The 18,415-nt window shown below is 44.7% G+C and overlaps 1 protein-coding gene across 7 annotated transcripts in view; it reads left to right on the top strand.

Moving 5' to 3' along the window:
- EXOC6 (exocyst complex component 6) overlaps positions 1 to 18,415 on the top strand; it is a 386,110-nt gene that overhangs the window by 194,502 nt on the left and 173,193 nt on the right. For all 7 annotated transcript variants that reach the window (XM_068258178.1, XM_068258176.1, XM_068258180.1 and 4 more), the window contains 3 exons: positions 2,940 to 3,023; positions 3,121 to 3,167; positions 7,214 to 7,334. In XM_068258178.1, the coding sequence (XP_068114279.1) occupies positions 2,940 to 3,023; positions 3,121 to 3,167; positions 7,214 to 7,334 (252 nt within the window). The remainder of the gene's footprint in view (positions 1 to 2,939; positions 3,024 to 3,120; positions 3,168 to 7,213; positions 7,335 to 18,415) is intronic.

The following is an 18,415-nucleotide window of genomic DNA, read 5'->3' as shown; positions in this document are numbered from 1 at the left end:
GCAGAGTTCCCTGCCCTGTGTTCCGCTGTTCTGATTAGGATTGTCTTCAGTTATTTGTGAGATTGGTTTCATTTCTCTAGGCAGATCCGTATTACTGTTCCTTACCACCGGCTTCAGCAGTGGCTGAGGAATCTGTGTGGATATTGTATAGCTGCTGTTCACCTTAGTGGTTAAGCCTGTTGTTAGAGCCAGCCTGCCTTATCCTCGGTTGCTTGTGTTGCGTGCCTCTAGCTGTGCTTCAGACTCGGAAGGGGGGATTGTTGGTATCAAGTAATGGAATGTTAAGTAACTGTGACCCAGCGATAACCTCATGCCCCTAAAAAAGAAAAAAAATCAGAATGCTAAGCTGCTTTATTCTTCTCGCATTCAAATGCCGCTGCATTCAGTAGGTAGATGAGACGGTCTTGGTGCACTGGTTTCAAACGCCCAGATGGTTCTCTGTGAAAAGTTCTGCTTAATGAGTTCACCAGGATTTGTCTTGAGGTCCTCACAATGGAGTCAAAGCCCGTTCTGTATAAGTAGCAGAAAAAGTCCTGCACAAATAAACAGAGATAAGCCTCAAGCTGAGTGTGACAGCTAAGCACATTGTTGATAAATGATCAGCTGACAACCGATTGTACAGTTTACCTTGCCCAATATTTCTAGGTTAAAAAGTTTATCATTTTAACTAGGTTACTTCTAAAAATAGTTTTGTGCTTTTTTTTATTTTCTTATTTTACACAAATGAAAATGAAACATAACAGTTGACTTTTTCATACCTACCACTTTCAGCCAGCAGATGGAGCTCCAAGAAATATCAATAGCTTGAAAGAGATTTCAGGCTAGCAAGAGATGTCCCCCTACTTCCTGCTCAAGTGACAGAGGGGGTACCTCCACAGGAAGTGAGAAAGTATTGCCAGTGAGGACACAGACATTAAAGAGGAACTTGAGCGAAAAAGGGAAAAAAAACAGTACATTGCAAAGTGAGAGGTTAAAAAACAGAAGAGAGATCAAGAAATGATTGATATTCGCCATGTAATTTGTTCATATTGTTTGATCCACAATCAGCCTGCACATAATCATCTTTACTACAGGCAGACATGAAAAAAAGACAGCTCCCACTGCTATCATCTATAACCACACCCCCCAACAATGCAATAGGCTAAAAGGTTTTAGTTTTTTTAATGGATATACATTTGCACAGAGGGAGATACTGTTTGCTTAGCAGTTGGAAACAGATATTATTTTCCATAATGCCACAATGTTCACAGACAGGAAACTGTCAGGACCTAGGTCCAGACATCACACTGTGGGAGGGGTTTCACCCCAGTATCAGCCATGTAGACCCACCTAATAATCTATTTGAGAAAAGTTAAAGATTTCTCAAAGGAAAACTGGTATCAGCTACTGACTGGGATAAAATTGAATCATTGATTACAGATCCTCTTTAAAGAGTAACTGTCGGGCATAAAATCAAAAATCAATTCTTTATTTTTATCTGGTAAACAAGTAATGAGGATGCTAATCAGGCAATCCAAAAGTTAAAATCACTATTACTTTTCTTGTTGATAAATGGTGATTCCCCAGCTTACCTGACTCTTATTTGGTACACACAAAATTTGGTACACAAAAAAAAGTTGCAGGGCATGCTTAGTTGTCTTTTTTTGTTTCTCTACTTCCCCTCAGACTTAACTAATGCAGCCTGATTGGCTGAAGCCTCTTTCCCTCCTGTTTTCCCCTGCCACACCTCTGTTCCTCTCTGATTGGCCAATATTTCTCATGCTGAAACAATGCACTTTCTATAGTGATGGGCGGGCAAATCAGGCAGAGGAGACTAGGGCCTCTATTCATAAAGCATTACTGCATGCGGTAATGCTGAAAACAGCAGACTTTCCAGACCACTTAGCAATGTGTCAATTCATAAAGGCTGTTACCGCATGAAAAGCTGACATTACCGACCAGGGAGATAGATTTCCGACTTGGCTGTAGTTATCTCCAACACATGTCAGTAAATTGTCAGAAAATGTCAATTCATAAAGCCTTCAACAAGCGGTTAGCCTGGCGATAGTTACCGACACCTCTGGTGAGGTCTTAACAATGCAAAGTGCAGTGAGCCGAAGTCTGTGTCAGTCATCTGTGCATAGAGCCGTCTGTGTGAGTCATCTGTGCAGGCAGGGAAAGTCTGTGTGAGTCGTCTGTATGAGTCATCTTTGCGAGTCATCTGTGCAGGCAGGGAAAGTCTGTGCGAGTCGTCTGTATGAGTCATCTGTGCAGGCAGGGAAAGTCTGTGTGAGTCATCTGTATGAGTCATCTGTGCAGGCAGGGAAAGTCTGTGTGAGTCGTCTGTATGAGTCATCTGTGCAGGCAGGGAAAGTCTGTGTGAGTCGTCTGTATGAGTCATCTGTGTAGGGCAAAAGAGAGATCTAGCCACACTGCTCTACTCTACCGCTCAATGGGCTGCGGTAATTTACCAACCTTCAACGGCAGCTGGGGAAATCTCTATGAATTACCACACAGACCAGAAAATACCGAGTGCGGTATTTTCCCGCCAAGATTTTTTTTTATCGCACTGCTTTTTATGAATCGAGGCCTAAGGGCGGATATTACATCAGGACTGGCTTCAAAATAGCCAGAGTAAATATGGAAACTGTCTAGAATAGGATTCTCTACTTTTCCTTTATAAAATTCACAGGAATCATAACGTGGACAGTGCAATACATATGTTATGTATATAGAGCAAGTATTTATCTACTTATATATTTGTTTTTTTTTCCTGAGATAGTATGGCTGACAGCGCCTCTTTAAGATTCTAAACCTTCCCAGCAGTAATTGAAAAAACAATGCATGCAACATAAAATGTATGAACGTTTACCTAGTTTTTCCCACTTCTGCCACCCACGTGGAAAATTGGACTATGAATAATTTCATCTTCATTTTGCTTTACTATTATTGTATTTTAGGGTGATAAAGAAGTTTTTGAGAACTACTACAGAAAACAAAGGAAAAAACAGGCCCGCTTAGTCCTCCAGCCTCAGTCAAACATGGTAAATAATTCACTTTCAGTTCTGGTATTTGGTATGTTTTGGTAGCTTGTTGAGATGAATGCGTTAAATTATATTGTGCAATCTGTTTCCCCAACAGCATGAGACGGTGGAAGGCTACAGAAAGTATTTCAGCCAGATTGTAGGGTAAGTATTGCATTTTCATAAGACTGGATTGGGCTTGGTGAAAAAGTGACCTTTGTAATATGTAATGAAAATAAAGCTAGCTGAACACAGATTTCCACCCAATGTTCCAAACCGATTGATTCCTACAACACATAGCACATCAATTTTTTAATAGATTCCAGCTGGGAATCTATTGAAAATCAATCAAACCGCAGTGTTCCACTGTTCAGTGCAACACTATGGGCCTGATTCACAAAGCGGTGCTAACAGTTAGCACGCTAGTGAAAAGCCCTTTATCACGCCTAAACTCAGTTTAGGCATGATAAGTTTAGGTGTGATAAGTTTAGGTGTGATAAGTTTAGGCGTGATAAGTTTAGGTGTGATAAGTTTAGGTGTGATAAGTTTTTAGGCGTGATAAGTTTTTAGGCGTGATAAGTTTAAGCACCAACTGGATTAGCACCGCAGTGCACAGCTGATCAAAAGTTTTGCGCTAGCAAAGTCTTGTGCACTTTGCATAGAGTTTAATGGCGCTGCTTTGCGTGCGGGACTTTGCGCGCGATCTAAACTTATCTAAACTTATCATGCCTAAACTTATCATGCCTAAACTTATCATGCCTAAACTTATGCCTAAACTGAGTTTAGGCATGATAAAAATGGTTATCACGCCTAAAGTCTTTAACTGGGTTATCACCGCTTTGTGAATCGAGCCCTATGACCTATAGATCCTCATCCGCTCCTACAGCTCCCCCAAACGACCTAGACTTTCCTCCCAATTAAAGGACATCTAAAGTGAAAGGAATATGGAAGCTGCCATACTTATTTCCTTTTAAAAGGAACCTTAACTAAGAGGAATATGGATGTTTCTTTTTAAACAATACCAGTTACCTGGCAGTTCAGCTGATCTCTTTGGCTCTAGTAGAGGCTGAATCACAGACCTTAAACAAGCATGCAGCTAATCCAGTCTGCCTTCAGTCAGAGCACTTGATCTGCATGCTTGTTGAGGGGCTGTGGCTAAAAGTATTAGAGACACAGGATCAGCAGGAGAGTCAGGCAACTGGTATTATTTTAAAAGGAAAAATCCATATGCTTCTCAGTTTATGTTCCCTTTAAACAATACCAGTTGCCTGGCAATCCTGCTGATCCTCTGCCTCTAATACTTTGAGCAATAGACCCTGAACAAGCATGCAGCAGATCAGGTGTTTCTGACATTATTGTCAGATCTGACAAGATTAGCTGCATGCTTGTTTCTGGTGTGATTCAGACACTACTGCAGCCAAATAGACCAGCAGGGCTGCCAGGCAAATGGTATTTTTTAAAAGGAAATAAATATGGCAGCCTCCATTTACCTCTCACTTCAGTTGTCCTTTAAAGTGATCGAATCTTCAGGGAATTAAATGGGAAAATCAATGTGTGTATGGCCACCTTAAGACCGCAGCTACGTGGAAAAATACTTTGCAACACTTTGAGAAAGGTAAATGGACACAGAACTGGAAAGATGTGAACAGGTTGAATCACCCACCATCCTGTTGTCTGTAAGAATTAAAATAGTGTTAGCTTTTGTTATTTTCCAGTTCCACCAGCCTGCTGTAGGCAGATACAAGGCCTGTCATTGGAATGTTCATAATGGTTTAGAAAGGCAAATTGGAATAATTTGCATGTCTCCACCCACAAATGATGCTTAACGAACCATTATCACATCCAGTTAGCTAGCCATACACACATTGATGATGACTCTTGCCAGCTAGCGATCGGTCAATCAATGGAAGCTGATCAGTTATTATTGAACAGTGTACTACTTTGCCTCACTTGATCTTTACCAGACCTCCATGGAAGTCTGGCTAAAAATAATAAAGGGAACCCGACTTGAGAGCCATATGGAGGCTGACATATTTATTTCCTTTTAACCCCTAGCCGACCGCTCCACGCCAATTGGCGTGAACGCGGCGGCAGCCCCAGGACCACTGCGTGAATGGCTGCGGACGGGGTTTGCAGGAGATAAGCTCCACTCCGCCTTCAGTCTCCCCGCGGCGATTGCTGCTCAGAGACTGTTAGCCGGCGAAACTAAGGCAGTGCTGTTGCCACCAAATACGAAAATTTAATGCAGAATAATAGTATTTGGCTGTCCCTCCTTTGGGGGTTCTTTATCGTCCACCTGTGTGATAAAAATGTCCCGCTGCACCTGATCACCTTTTTTAATTAATAAACTTAATTTATGTGAGTATATTGAAGTTAACAGATCACTTGCAGATATCGTGAATGAGATAGAATCTGCCAGAATATTAGACCTGAGTTTGTCTCTCTTTACCTCCTACTGTATGACATTATTAGAGGACCCCTGAAGTGAGAGGGATATGGAGGCTGCCATATTTATTTCTTTTAAGCCATGCGGATTGCCTGGCTGCTCTGCTGAGCCCCTGATGGGATGGTAGGAGGCGTGGCCAGAATGGCAGGTATGGGTGAGGGAGTGTTATTAGACTGGAGGGGGTGTGGCTTTGCTTCCAAATGAGGATGTCACCCAACCACCAGAACTCACCAGTGTTTAGTAGAGTCTAATTCATGGTAGCAAACTGCTCTGCTCAGACACCGCCAGATTGAAGTGGTTTAAAACTCCCACTTGAAAACTCTTATATTCCTTGGTGCAATCCTTTAAAATAGGTCCCCTAGGCCTAGAACACGCACACACACACACACACACACACACACCCGAGACAAGGTCCTCCAGCACCCAAGGCTGAGACACCAAAGTGCTCCCCTCCAGCCGCCACACACCGATTGCTATTAGACTAAAGGCCCATACACACGACGGATTTTCCCGAACAACGGGTCGCTCAAAATCAGTCTTATCACCCGAACGATGGACTGTACATACGCCCGATTTGGCGTGCGGACGACTGAACGACGGGACGTTCAAACGACCCGTCGTTCGGGAAAATCCGACGTGTGTATGGGCCTTAAAGGACTTCCGAGGCCAAAATTACTAAAATGACACTTTACCTTTTTATTATCAGAATCTAGAGTTTTCGGTTCCACTAGGGCTTTGCCCGACCCCACCGAACGGGTCGCATCCATTCCACCACTAAGATGGCCGCCGCCTTGAGCCACGGCTGCGCAGTACGCTTTGCCGCGAGTGCGACTGCGCAGCCTTTAGCCTGCCTCCAGCCGCGCCCGACGTACTCTTCAGGAGGATGCCGGGAAGCACTACACGGCTGGAGGCGGGCTAACGGCTGCGAAGTCGCACTCGTGGCAAAGCGTACTGCGCTGCTGCGGATCAAGGCGGCGGCCATCTTAGTGGTGGAATAGATGCGACCCGTTTGGTGGGGTCGGGCAAAGCCCTGGGGGAACCGAAAACTCTAGATTGACGGCGGAAGGGAGCGGAGGACGAGCAGGGCGTCCTCCGTGGATTCTGATACTAAAAAGGTAAAGTGTCATTTTAGTAATTTTGGCCTCGGAAGTCCTTTAAGAGGCGTCCCAGGGCCCCCAACCAACCCAACACCTTTATCTCTAGTTATCTGGCTTGCAGTCACTGCCATGTATCCTCTTATCTTATTTCTCTCTGCTTCAAACACAACAGGGGAATGATAGATGAGTGACTTGTGCGCCCCCTCAGACAGAAACTCTCTCCTCAGCCTGCCCCTTGTTTGTGGCACATTGCCATGGCAACGGCCGATGCTTCACTGCTGAATGGTCTAAACTGTGGGGCTTTCACTAACCCAAACAGGCTATAAATGAAAAATCACTCGAGGGTTAAAATAGTTTAAAATGCTAAAAAAGAGGATAATTAAGGATCAGTTAACATCTCACCTACCACCGACTTGGGCGCAGTTTTGGAGAAAGCCATTTAGCCTGCCAGTATGTCTTTGGGGTGTGGGAGGCAATGGTTGCACCTGAGGAAGACCCACAAAAACAAAGGGTGCACATAGAAACTCTATGCAGACAGTAGTATCACAGGATTTCTTAGGTGACAGCAGTAGCCACTTGACACAACATTCACAGAAAGTGTTTACATTACTGGATCTCTGCTTTTACCCAGAATGCATCATGTCATGTCTTCTCCTTCCTCCTCACAGGTTTTTCGTAGTGGAAGATCACATTTTACATGGAACTCAGGGCCTGGTGACGGGAACCTACACCTCCGAGCTGTGGACCATGGCACAGTCCAAGATCATAGCTGCCTTGCGTACACATTCAGTAAGTGAGACAGGTCCAGAGTCCTCTCTTCTTCTCTAAGAAAAGGCTACTGTATGTCTGAAAGCAAGGTGATGTCAAAGTGAAAAATGACTCTTCCATCATGGTGCTTTTTGTAATTAGATGTTGCTCAGATTTAGAAGGAGACCTGCCAGGCTTTTGTTTTTGCCAGAAGACTCCGGCTGTGAGACACAGCCATGGGCTATTTGCATAATCCTCCTCTGATTTACAACTGACTGGGCCCTGAAAACGCACTCTGTGTCCTGCACTTTAGAATATGCAGAGTTAATCTGCTGTTATTATTGCAATCTGTCCTCATTAGTCTCAACTGACCTCTTCATTAGATGGGACTGAATAGTTCAGTGCTGGGAGCACCACCAGGAAATAGTTCCTAATTATCATCCCAAATACTCAGGCCTGGAGATAGACTCAGCCAGCAAAGCCTTATAACAAGGCTTAGCTGTCCAGGCTGTCATGTTACAGGGCACGACTAGAGGGTCATACGAGGGTCTTACGCTGCCTATAGACGTCCAATGAACTCTGGATAGGCATGATCAGACCACCTAAACCATTTTCCTGCAAAACATTTCTCCATAAACAGGTATGCTTAGATTACCACATTGTGTATGTTTATTCATATAGAGTAGAGAGGGGCAGTAGAAATTGCACATCTCCAGGACTTATTTACTTGTGACTTAGGGTGTCCCTAGGACTTATTTCCTTGTGGCTTAGTGTATCCCTACATCACTCAATTTCCCAGTCCGATCGACCTTTCCATCCGATATTTCTATCTGACCGGGATCGGGAACATCCTAGCCAAAACTTTCATACTTTACACTCCATGGGGGTCCCACACTGAAGTTCAGAGGTGGCTTATTTTAGATGTCAACCACTATGTGTGAGAGGTAAGTGATATTTCAAGAATTGATAGGACAGTAAGGCTGCACCTAAGTAGGGGGTGCAAATGATAAACCATGAGTAATGTTATGAAAATAAATTAGACTTCAGCATCACACGTACATGTATAAAAAGACCATTGCCAAAAAGGGATCGGGACCCAATTCCTCAGGGGACAGTACTTGCCAGAGGCTGTACAGTTGTGTCACTTGCCCTTCAGGCTAACAATGCATTCTGTGACGATGCAGAGGAGAGGTGGTCCGATGGAGCAGCGCATGATGGAGTGCACACAGTGGGCTGGAAGAGTGTAGAGAACAATGCCCTCAGTCAGGGCAAGCTGATCTCCCAGGCTGATTGCTAACCAAGGCATTGAGGAAGATCAGGGGCCACTGTACACGTTTGATTTTCAGCAGAGGCGAACCCAACTATTTCGGCCGAGAAACATCTAGCATTTTATTTATTTATTTATTTATTTGTTGTATTTATAAAGCGCCAACATATTACGCAGCGCTGGACATTAATTTAGGTATTTTGACAAGGCTTTAAGCATTCTGGTTTCCTCCCACATCCCCAAATCCTAGAGATAGGTTAAGTAGGAACTCTAAGGAGAAATTGTGTGTTTACAAAACCTCCTGTTTTGTAAACACAGAATTTCTCCTTAGAGTGTGTTTTAACCACTTTACCCCCGCGCGTACGTATTTCTCCGCCCCTTTTTCCATCCTTTGACAACCAGGGACGGAGAAATACGTACTTTCCGCGTTCCCGACGCTGTCCGCGCTCCCGCTCGTAAACACGCCGCCCGCCGCTAGTAAACACGCCGCCGCCCGCTCGCCCGGAGATCAATGAACGGGAAAATCCATTCCCGTTCGTTGATCTAAGCCCCACAATGACCCGCTGCTCTCCTATGGGCAGCGCGATCATTGTGAGAAGAAACTCACGTGTCCAGCCTCCTTATTCTTCCTCCAAGCTTCCGGAAGGAGGCTTGGAGGTCGCAATAAAGCAAAAAGTTACTGTGGCCATCTTGTGGCCAAATAGTAAACTACACCCTACACATTTTTCACATACAAATAAATGACTTTTACACAAAAAAATAACTCATTACCTCCCACACTCCCCATTTTTTTTTTTTTGTAATTAAAAAAAAATTCAAAAATTTACAATTAAAAAAAATACATAATTAGTTACCTTAGGGACTGAACTTTTTAAATATTTAAGTCAAGAGGGTATAACACTGTTACTTTATAAACTATGGGCTTGTAATTAGGGATGGACGCAAAACTGAAAAAAATGCACCTTTATTTCCAAATGAAATATTGGCGCCAAACATTGTGATAGGGACATAATTTAAACGGTTTTATAACCGGGACAAAAGGGCACATAAATTTCATGGGTTTTAATTACAGTAGCATGCATTATTTAAAAACTATAATGGCCGAAAACTGAAAAATAATTTTTTTTTTCCCCACATTTTTCCTATTTTCCCATTAAAACACATTTAGAAAAAAATAATTCTTGGCATAATGTCCCACCTAAAGAAAGCCTAATTGGTGGCGGAAAAAACAAGATATAGTTCATTTCATTGCGATAAGTAATGATAAAGTTATAGACGAATGAATGGAAGGAGCGCTGAAAGGTGAAAATTGCTCTGGTGGTCAGGGGGTAAAACCCCTCAGTGGTGAAGTGGTTAAGGAGAAGACAAAGAGATAATCAAAAGAGAGGAAAAAAATCCTCTTACCCTGTCAGTGTGGTGTAGAAAAAGTGCCTCACGCAGCATGGGAGGAATCATGTTTACTACTGGCACGCAGGGTTTATACAGGAAAATCATGAAATTAACAAGATTGCCCAAACTTTCGCACCCCACTGTATATAAGAAAAAAAAGGGGTTTGTCTAAAACAAACCCCTTTTTTTTCTTATATACAGTGGGGTGCGAAAGTTTGGGCAACCTTGTTAATTTCATGATTTTCCTGTATAAATCGTTGGTTGTTGCAATAAAAAATGTCAGTTAAATATATCATATAGGAGATACACACAGTGATATTTGAGAAGTGAAATTAAGTTTATTGGATTTACAGAAAGTGTGCAATAATTGTTTAAACAAAATTAGACAGGTGCATAAATTTGGGCACCACAAAAAATAAATGAAATCAATATTTAGTAGATTCCTCTTTTGCAGAAATTACAGCCTCTAAACCAGGGGTCCCCAAATGTTTTGGGTCGAGGGCCGGGTCAACATACTTCAGACTGCTGGGGGGCCGGAGTATATATAAAATGATGTAGAAGTCTTTGCGGGGTGTACAGTAAAGCATACCCAGGTGACAACCTGCAGTCCAATTGGACAGCAATGTCATCTGATGTGGAATTTGATTGGAAACCAGCGAATTACTGCTTTCTGGCTTCCATGAGGATGGGTGGTGCCAGTAGTGCTATTTTATATGCGAACCACCAATATTTAAAGATGTAGCTGATCGTATCTATAAATTATACATTTTGTGTGTGGGGGGCCGGTAAAAAAGCCTCAGGGGGCCACATTCGGCCCGCGGGCCTTAGTTTGAGGACCACTGCTCTAAACGCTTCCTGTAGGTTCCAATGAGAGTCCGGATTCTGGTTGAAGCTATTTTGGACCATTCCTCTTTACAAAACCTCTCTAGTTCATTCAGGTTTGATGGCTTCTGAGCAAGGACAGCTCTCTTTAACTTACACCACAGATTTTCAATTGTATTCAGTTCTGGGGACTGAGATGGCCAATCCAGAACGCTTTACTTGTTTCTCTGCATGAATGCCCTAGTGAATTTTGAGCAGTGTTTAAGGTCGTTGTCTTGTTGAGATATCCAGCCCTGGGACAGCTTCAGCTTTGTCACTGATTCCTGAACATTGGTCTCCAGAATCTGCTGATACTGAGTGGAATCCATGCGTCCCTCAACTTTGACAAGATTCCTAGTCCCTGCACTGGCCACACAGCCCCACAGCATGATGGAACCACCACCATATTTTACTGTAGGTAGCAGGTGTTTTTCTTGGAATGCTGTGTTGTTTTTCCTCCATGCATAATTGTTGCATTGTTATGCCCAATTAACTTAATTTTAGTTTCATCAGTCTACAGCACCTTATTCCAAAAAGAAGCTGGCTTGTCCAAATGTGCTTTAGCATTCCTCAAGCGGCTCTGTTTTTGCTGTGGGCTTCCTCTGCATCACTCTCGCGTACCGCATCTCCTTGTGTGAAATGCACCGAATGGTTGAACGATGCACATCTGCAGCAAGATGATGTTGTAGGTCTTTGGTGCTGGTCTGTGGGTTGACTCTGACTGTTCTCACCATTCGTCGCTTCTGTTTATCCGAGATTTTTCTTGGTCTGCCACTTCGAGCCTTAACTTGAACTGAGCCTATGGTCTTCCATTTCCTCAACATGTTCCTAACTGTGGAAACACAGCTGAAATCTCTGAGACAGCTTTCTGTATCCTCCTAAACTATGATGGTGAACAATCTTTGTCTTCAGGTCATTTGAGAGTTGTTTTGAGACCCCCCATGTTGCTACTCTTCGGAGAACATTAAAAGAGGAGGGAAACTTACAATTGACCCCCTTAAATACTCTTTTTCATAATTGGATTCACATGTGTATGTAGGTCAGAGGTCACTGAGCTTACCAAGCCAATTTGAGTTCCAATAATTAGTTCTAAAGGTTTTGGAATCAATAAAATGACAACAGTGCCCACATTTATGCACCTGCCTAATTTTATTTGAACAATTATTGCACACTTTCTGTAAATCCAATAAACTTCATTTCACTTCTCAAATATCACTGTGTGTGTCTCCTATATGGTATATTTAACTGACATTTTTTATCATAGCAACCAACGATTTACACTGGAAAATCATGACAATTAAAGGGAACCAGAGAGGAACGAGGGGTGAAAAAGGGCAAAGATTTTATACATACCTGGGGCTTCTTCCAGCCCCATAAGCCTGAATCGCTCCCACGCCGCCGTCCTCAGCTTCCTGGATCCGCCGGTACCGGGCCCGTCACTTCCGGCGGACGCGGCCAATTGTCCGCATCACAGGGGCTCCCTCCATACATGTACGCATGCGGCTGCGCAGTAAGCAGCCACATGCGTATCTGTATGGGGAGAGCACCCTGTGATGCGGAGAATTGGCCGCGTCCGCCGGCCGACTTGCCGACTCGCGGCAATGACGGGACCCGGTGGCGGCGGATCCAGGCTGCGGAGGACGGCGGCGTGGGAGCGATCCGTGCGTATGGGGCTGGAGGAAGCCCCAGGTATGTATAGTCCATCCTCTCTGGTTCCCTTTAACAAGGTTGCTGAAACTGTTGCATCCCACTGTAGATACCCAAGTTTATCCAGATCGCTTAGTGCACTGTTTCACACTGAAAATCGCTGTAACATCGCCACTATTTTGCCGCTATTCCATTTGCAATTCTCATTCAGGGAGTAATTCTCATTCACTGAATGAGAATTGCAAACCCAATTAAGGCAAAATGTTGTCATCATTTTTAGTATAAAACACACTGCTTTTCACACTGTTATTTTCTACTATTTCTGCCTGCTATCTCTCTACTCCCCACTAGGCTGCTATGCCATGCTGTGTCTGATCACATTTTCTATTTTCTACAGTATGGTATGAGGCTATTGATATTTACGCCACCATATCTCAGCACTCATACCTCCTACACACTCCAAACTTTGAGGGTAGGGAAGAGGGTTTGCAAGAACCTCACAGATTTTTACAGGTTCCCTTTATAAAAGGCTACATGCTGTAATAATATTGAAGGACCACTATCGCAAAAAAATTAGTCAGTTAAAATCTGACAGAACCAACAGGTTTTTGGCCAGTCCATCTCCTCATGGGAGATTCTACGTGTTTTTTTGTTTTCAACAGCATTTCCTGAATAGCAGTTTAACTGCCAAAATAGTAAGATACAAGCCAGCCTCCCTACTCACTTGTGCACACTATTTTGTCAGTTAGACTTTGCAACTGATGTTCAGTAAATGCTTTAACCACTTAAGCTCTCAGTCGTTTTCACTTTATGCATCCGAGCAATGTTCACCTCCCATTCATTAGCCTATAACTTTATCACTACTTATCACAATGAACTGATCTATAGCTTGTTTTTTAGGCCACCAATTAGGCTTTCTTTGGGGGGTACATTTTGCTAAGAGCTACCTTACTGTAAATGCATTTTAACAGTAAGAATAAGAAAAAAATGAAAAAATTCATTATTTGTCAGTTTTTGACCATTATAGTTTTAAAATAATACATGCCTCCATAATTAAAACCCACATATTGTATTTGCCCATTTGTCACGGTTATTTCACCGTCTAAATTATGTCCCTATCACAATGTATCGCGACAATATTTTATTTGGAAATAAAAGAGCATTTTTTCCGTTTTGCATCCATCACTATTTACAAGCTTATAAAAAAAAATAGAGAGAAATATTTCATCTTTACATAGATATTTAAAAAGTTTAGACCCTTAGGTAAATATTTATGTTTTTTTTTTTTATAGTAACGTTTTTTTTTGTTTTTTTATTAAACATTTTATGTGGGCATTTTTGGGAGGGTGGGATATAAATAGTGTATTTGGGGAAATATTTGTGTATTGTAATGTTTTTTTACTTTTACTTGTAGTTTTACTTTTTGGCCACAAGATGGCAATCTTGATTTTGCTTACATGACGTCACTCTAAGCGTACAATGTACGCTTAGAGGGACATAGCTTCAGAAAAAGCGTAGCTTCCGAGAGAAGCTGTCGCTTTTTCAGCGGGGGAGAGGAATCAGTGATCGGGCACCATAGCCCGATACATTGATTCCTGGGCTACCGAATCCGCGGCCGGGAGTGCGCGGGAGCTCGCCTGTCCTCCTTGACGTTTTTATACGCCAAGGAGGACAAAGTGGTTAAAGAGGAACTCCAGTGAAAATAATGTAATAAAAAAGTGCTTCATTTTTACAATAATTATGTATAAATGATTTAGTCAGTGTTTGCCCATTGTAAAAGCTTTCCTATTCCTGATTTACATTCTGACATTTATCACATGGTAACATTTTTACTACTGGCAAGTGATGCAGCTGCTGCTTGCTGTTTTGGCAGTTGGAAACAGCTGTAAACAGCTATTTCCCACAATGCAACAGAGTTCACAGACAGGAAACTGCCAAGAGTACGTACTCAGAATTTCTTTGTGGGAGGGGTTTCACCACAATATCAGCTATACAGCGCCCCCTGGTGGTCTGTTGGTGAAAAGGAATAGATTTCTCATGTAAAAGGGGGTATCAGCTACTGATTGGGATAAAGTTCAATTCTTGGTCGTAGTTTCTCTTTAAATAAACAAAGAAAACCCTGAGAATCCCCCATGAGGACATGGACTGGCCCAAAACCTGTCGGTTCTGTCAGATTTTAAGCACTGCATTACATGACTACATGCTATAGATGGCAGCGCTGTGTAAATGCTCAATAAATAACATACATACTTACGGTGTATTAGTATGTTCTCTTACATACATATACGGTACTTTGAAAAAAAGAAAGTGGGTGTGACAGGACCCTTGGCAGCCATTCCCAGCATAAGTTGAATTCCCATAGACTACTACTGTACAGTTTATCTTGGCTGTGAGTTGTGTGTAATTACAAGCAGTGTTGGCAGCCGTATAACATAGAGTACATCATGGTAACAGGAAAGTAGCAGTGCTCAGGACAGTTTACAGGAGCGGGCAGACGGCATTGTTCAGCTGCAGCCCAGTGCCAGTGGCTTTCACTCCTGCAATTTTACACCTCTGTGAAGGAGATGGAAGGGAGCCAAGCCATAAAGTGTCTGAATTAGAAGAGAGAAGCCGCTACTGTATAATTCATGCTATGGAAATCCTTTCCTACTGCTTAGGTTTGTTATTTCTTCAAAACACTTAAAGCGAAACACCGCACCGCATTACAGAACAGACACTATTCCAGATTATGACTTTGTTCCTTGTTTTCAATGTTTTAATAGTACAAAAAGATGATTGCATCTTAAGGAGACTCAGAGATGAATATAACTAAAGATGTTTTACTCTTTTTTTTTTTTAATTTACCCGGGGCTTCCTCCAGCCCCATAAGCATGGATGCCTTACTCACCAGGGCTTCCTCCAGCCCCATAAGCATGGATGCCTTACTTACCCTGGGCTTCCTCCAGCCACATAAGCATGGATGCCTTACTCACCGTGGCTTCCTCCAGCCACCTAAGCATGGATGCCTTACTTACCCGGGGCTTCCTCCAGCCACATAAGCATGGATGCCTTACTTACCCGGGGCTTCCTCCAGCCACCTAAGCATGGATGCCTTACTTACCCGGGGCTTCCTCCAGCCACATAAGCATGGATGCCTTACTTACCCGGGGCTTCCTCCAGCCACCTAAGCATGGATGCCTTACTTATCCTGGGCTTCCTCCAGCCCCATAAGCATGGATGCCTTACTTACCCGGGGCTTCCTCCAGCCCCATAAGCATGGATGCCTTACTCACCGGGGCTTCCTCCAGCCCCATAAGCATGGATGCCTTACTCACCGTGGCTTCCTCCAGCCCCATAAGCATGGATGCCTTACTCACCGGGGCTTCCTCCAGCCCCATAAGCATGGATGCCTTACTTACCCGGGGCTTCCTCCAGCCCCATAAGCATGGATGCCTTACTTACCCGGGGTTTCCTCCAGCCACCTAAGCATGGATGCCTTACTTACCCTGGGCTTCCTCCAGCCACGTAAGCATGGATGCCTTACTTACCCGGGGCTTCCTCCAGCCACCTAAGCATGGATGCCTTACTTACCCGGGGCTTCCTCCAGCCACCTAAGCATGGATGCCTTACTTACCCGGGGCTTCCTCCAGCCACATAAGCATGGATGACTTACTTACCCTGGGCTTCCTCCAGCCCCATAAGCATGGATGCCTTACTTACCCGGGGCTTCCTCCAGCCCCATAAGCATGGATGCCTTACTTACTCAGGGCTTCCTCCAGCCACCTAAGCATGGATGCCTTACTTACCTGGGGCTTCCTCCAGCCACATAAGCATGGATGCCTTACTTACCCGGGGCTTCCTCCAGCCACATAAGCATGGATGCCTTACTTACTCAGGGCTTCCTCCAGCCACATAAGCATGGATGCCTTACTTACCCGGGGCTTCCTCCAGCCCAATAAGCATGGATGCCTTACTCACCGGGGCTTCCTCCAGCCCCATAAGCATGGATGCCTTACTCACCGTGGCTTCCTCCAGCCCCATAAGCATGGATGCCTTACTCACCGGGGCTTCGTCCAGCCCCATAAGCATGGATGCCTTACTTACCCGGGGCTTCCTCCAGCCCCATAAGCATGGATGCCTTACTTACCCGGGGCTTCCTCCAGCCACCTAAGCATGGATGCCTTACTTACCCTGGGCTTCCTCCAGCCACCTAAGCATGGATGCCTTACTTACCCTGGGCTTCCTCCAGCCCCATATGCATGGATGCCTTACTTACCTGGGGCTTCCTCCAGCCCCATAAGCATGGATGCCTTACTTACCCGGGGCTTCCTCCAGCCACATAAGCATGGATGCCTTACTTACCCGGGGCTTCCTCCAGCCACATAAGCATGGATGCCTTACTTACCCGGGGCTTCCTCCAGCCACCTAAGCATGGATGCCTTACTTACCCGGGGCTTCCTCCAGCCACATAAGCATGGATGACTTACTTACCCTGGGCTTCCTCCAGCCCCATAAGCATGGATGCCTTACTTACCCGGGGCTTCCTCCAGCCCCATAAGCATGGATGCCTTACTTACTCAGGGCTTCCTCCAGCCACCTAAGCATGGATGCCTTACTTACCTGGGGCTTCCTCCAGCCACATAAGCATGGATGCCTTACTTACCCGGGGCTTCCTCCAGCCACATAAGCATGGATGCCTTACTTACTCAGGGCTTCCTCCAGCCACATAAGCATGGATGCCTTACTTACCCTGGGCTTCCTCCAGCCACATAAGCATGGAAGCCTTACTTACTCAGGGCTTCCTCCAGCCCCATAAGCATGGATGCCTTACTTACCCGGGGCTTCCTCCAGCCACATAAGCATGGATGCCTTACTTACCCGGGGCTTCCTCCAGCCACATAAGCATGGATGCCTTACTTACCCGGGGCTTCCTCCAGCCACCTAAGCATGGATGCCTTACTTACCCGGGGCTTCCTCCAGCCACATAAGCATGGATGCCTTACTTACCCGGGGCTTCCTCCAGCCACATAAGCATGGATGCCTTACTTACCCGGGGCTTCCTCCAGCCCCATAAGCATGGATGACTTACTTACCCTAGGCTTTCTCCAGCCCCATAAGCATGGATGCCTTACTTACCCGGGGCTTCGTCCAGCCCCATAAGCATGGATGCCTTACTTACTCTGGGCTTCCTCCAGCCCCATAAGCATGGATGCCTTACTTACCCGGGGCTTCCTCCAGCCACCTAAGCATGGATGCCTTACTTATCCTGGGCTTCGTCCAGCCCCATAAGCATGGATGCCTTACTTACTCTGGGCTTCCTCCAGCCCCATAAGCATTAATGCATCCCTCACCGTCCTCCTGCGGTCTCCTGTTCTGCTGTCATCGGCGTTTGTTTGTTTTTTACTTTAGATTTCCTTTAATTGCTCCTGACACAATCCCTCGGTATCATTTTTTGATGTTGCATGAATATAGCTGTGTGCTAAAACATCTGGTCAGCATACTGGATTCGAGTCTAAAGATGGCTGGTGGGGGGGGGGGAGTGGTTTAACGGGATATGCAGTGGTGGTGGTGATCCGGAGGGTCTGTAGCTCCTTGCGCTAAAGCAAGGAGATGACCCAGCATCAGTGGTAGGGGGCAGGACCAGCTTTCACGCCATTGCTCCATCACCCCTTGCACGGGCGCCAGCATAATTTTATTACTACACGGCGCTGTGTGGAGCTGGAGAGGATCAAATGTCAGACTTTGACTGCCGCTTTGATCTACATAGGGTGGTGCCGTGCGGGACTAGGTCCAGTAGCGGCACTCTTAGTAATCATTCTGAATGCGCCCATATAATATTTATATTACGTGGCACAGTGGCAGAGGGTGGGTCCGGCAACTATCAAAGTGTCTGACTTAGTCTGACACTTTGATATGAAGGGGCTGAAGCTGTGCTGTGTTTGATCTGGCAATACTGCCATCTAGCGGCAAGCTGATTTTC

The sequence above is a fragment of the Hyperolius riggenbachi genome, chromosome 10 (genome assembly GCF_040937935.1).
Source record: "Hyperolius riggenbachi isolate aHypRig1 chromosome 10, aHypRig1.pri, whole genome shotgun sequence".
NCBI lineage: Eukaryota > Metazoa > Chordata > Amphibia > Anura > Hyperoliidae > Hyperolius > Hyperolius riggenbachi.
This window is presented reverse-complemented; position numbering and strand designations above follow the sequence as displayed.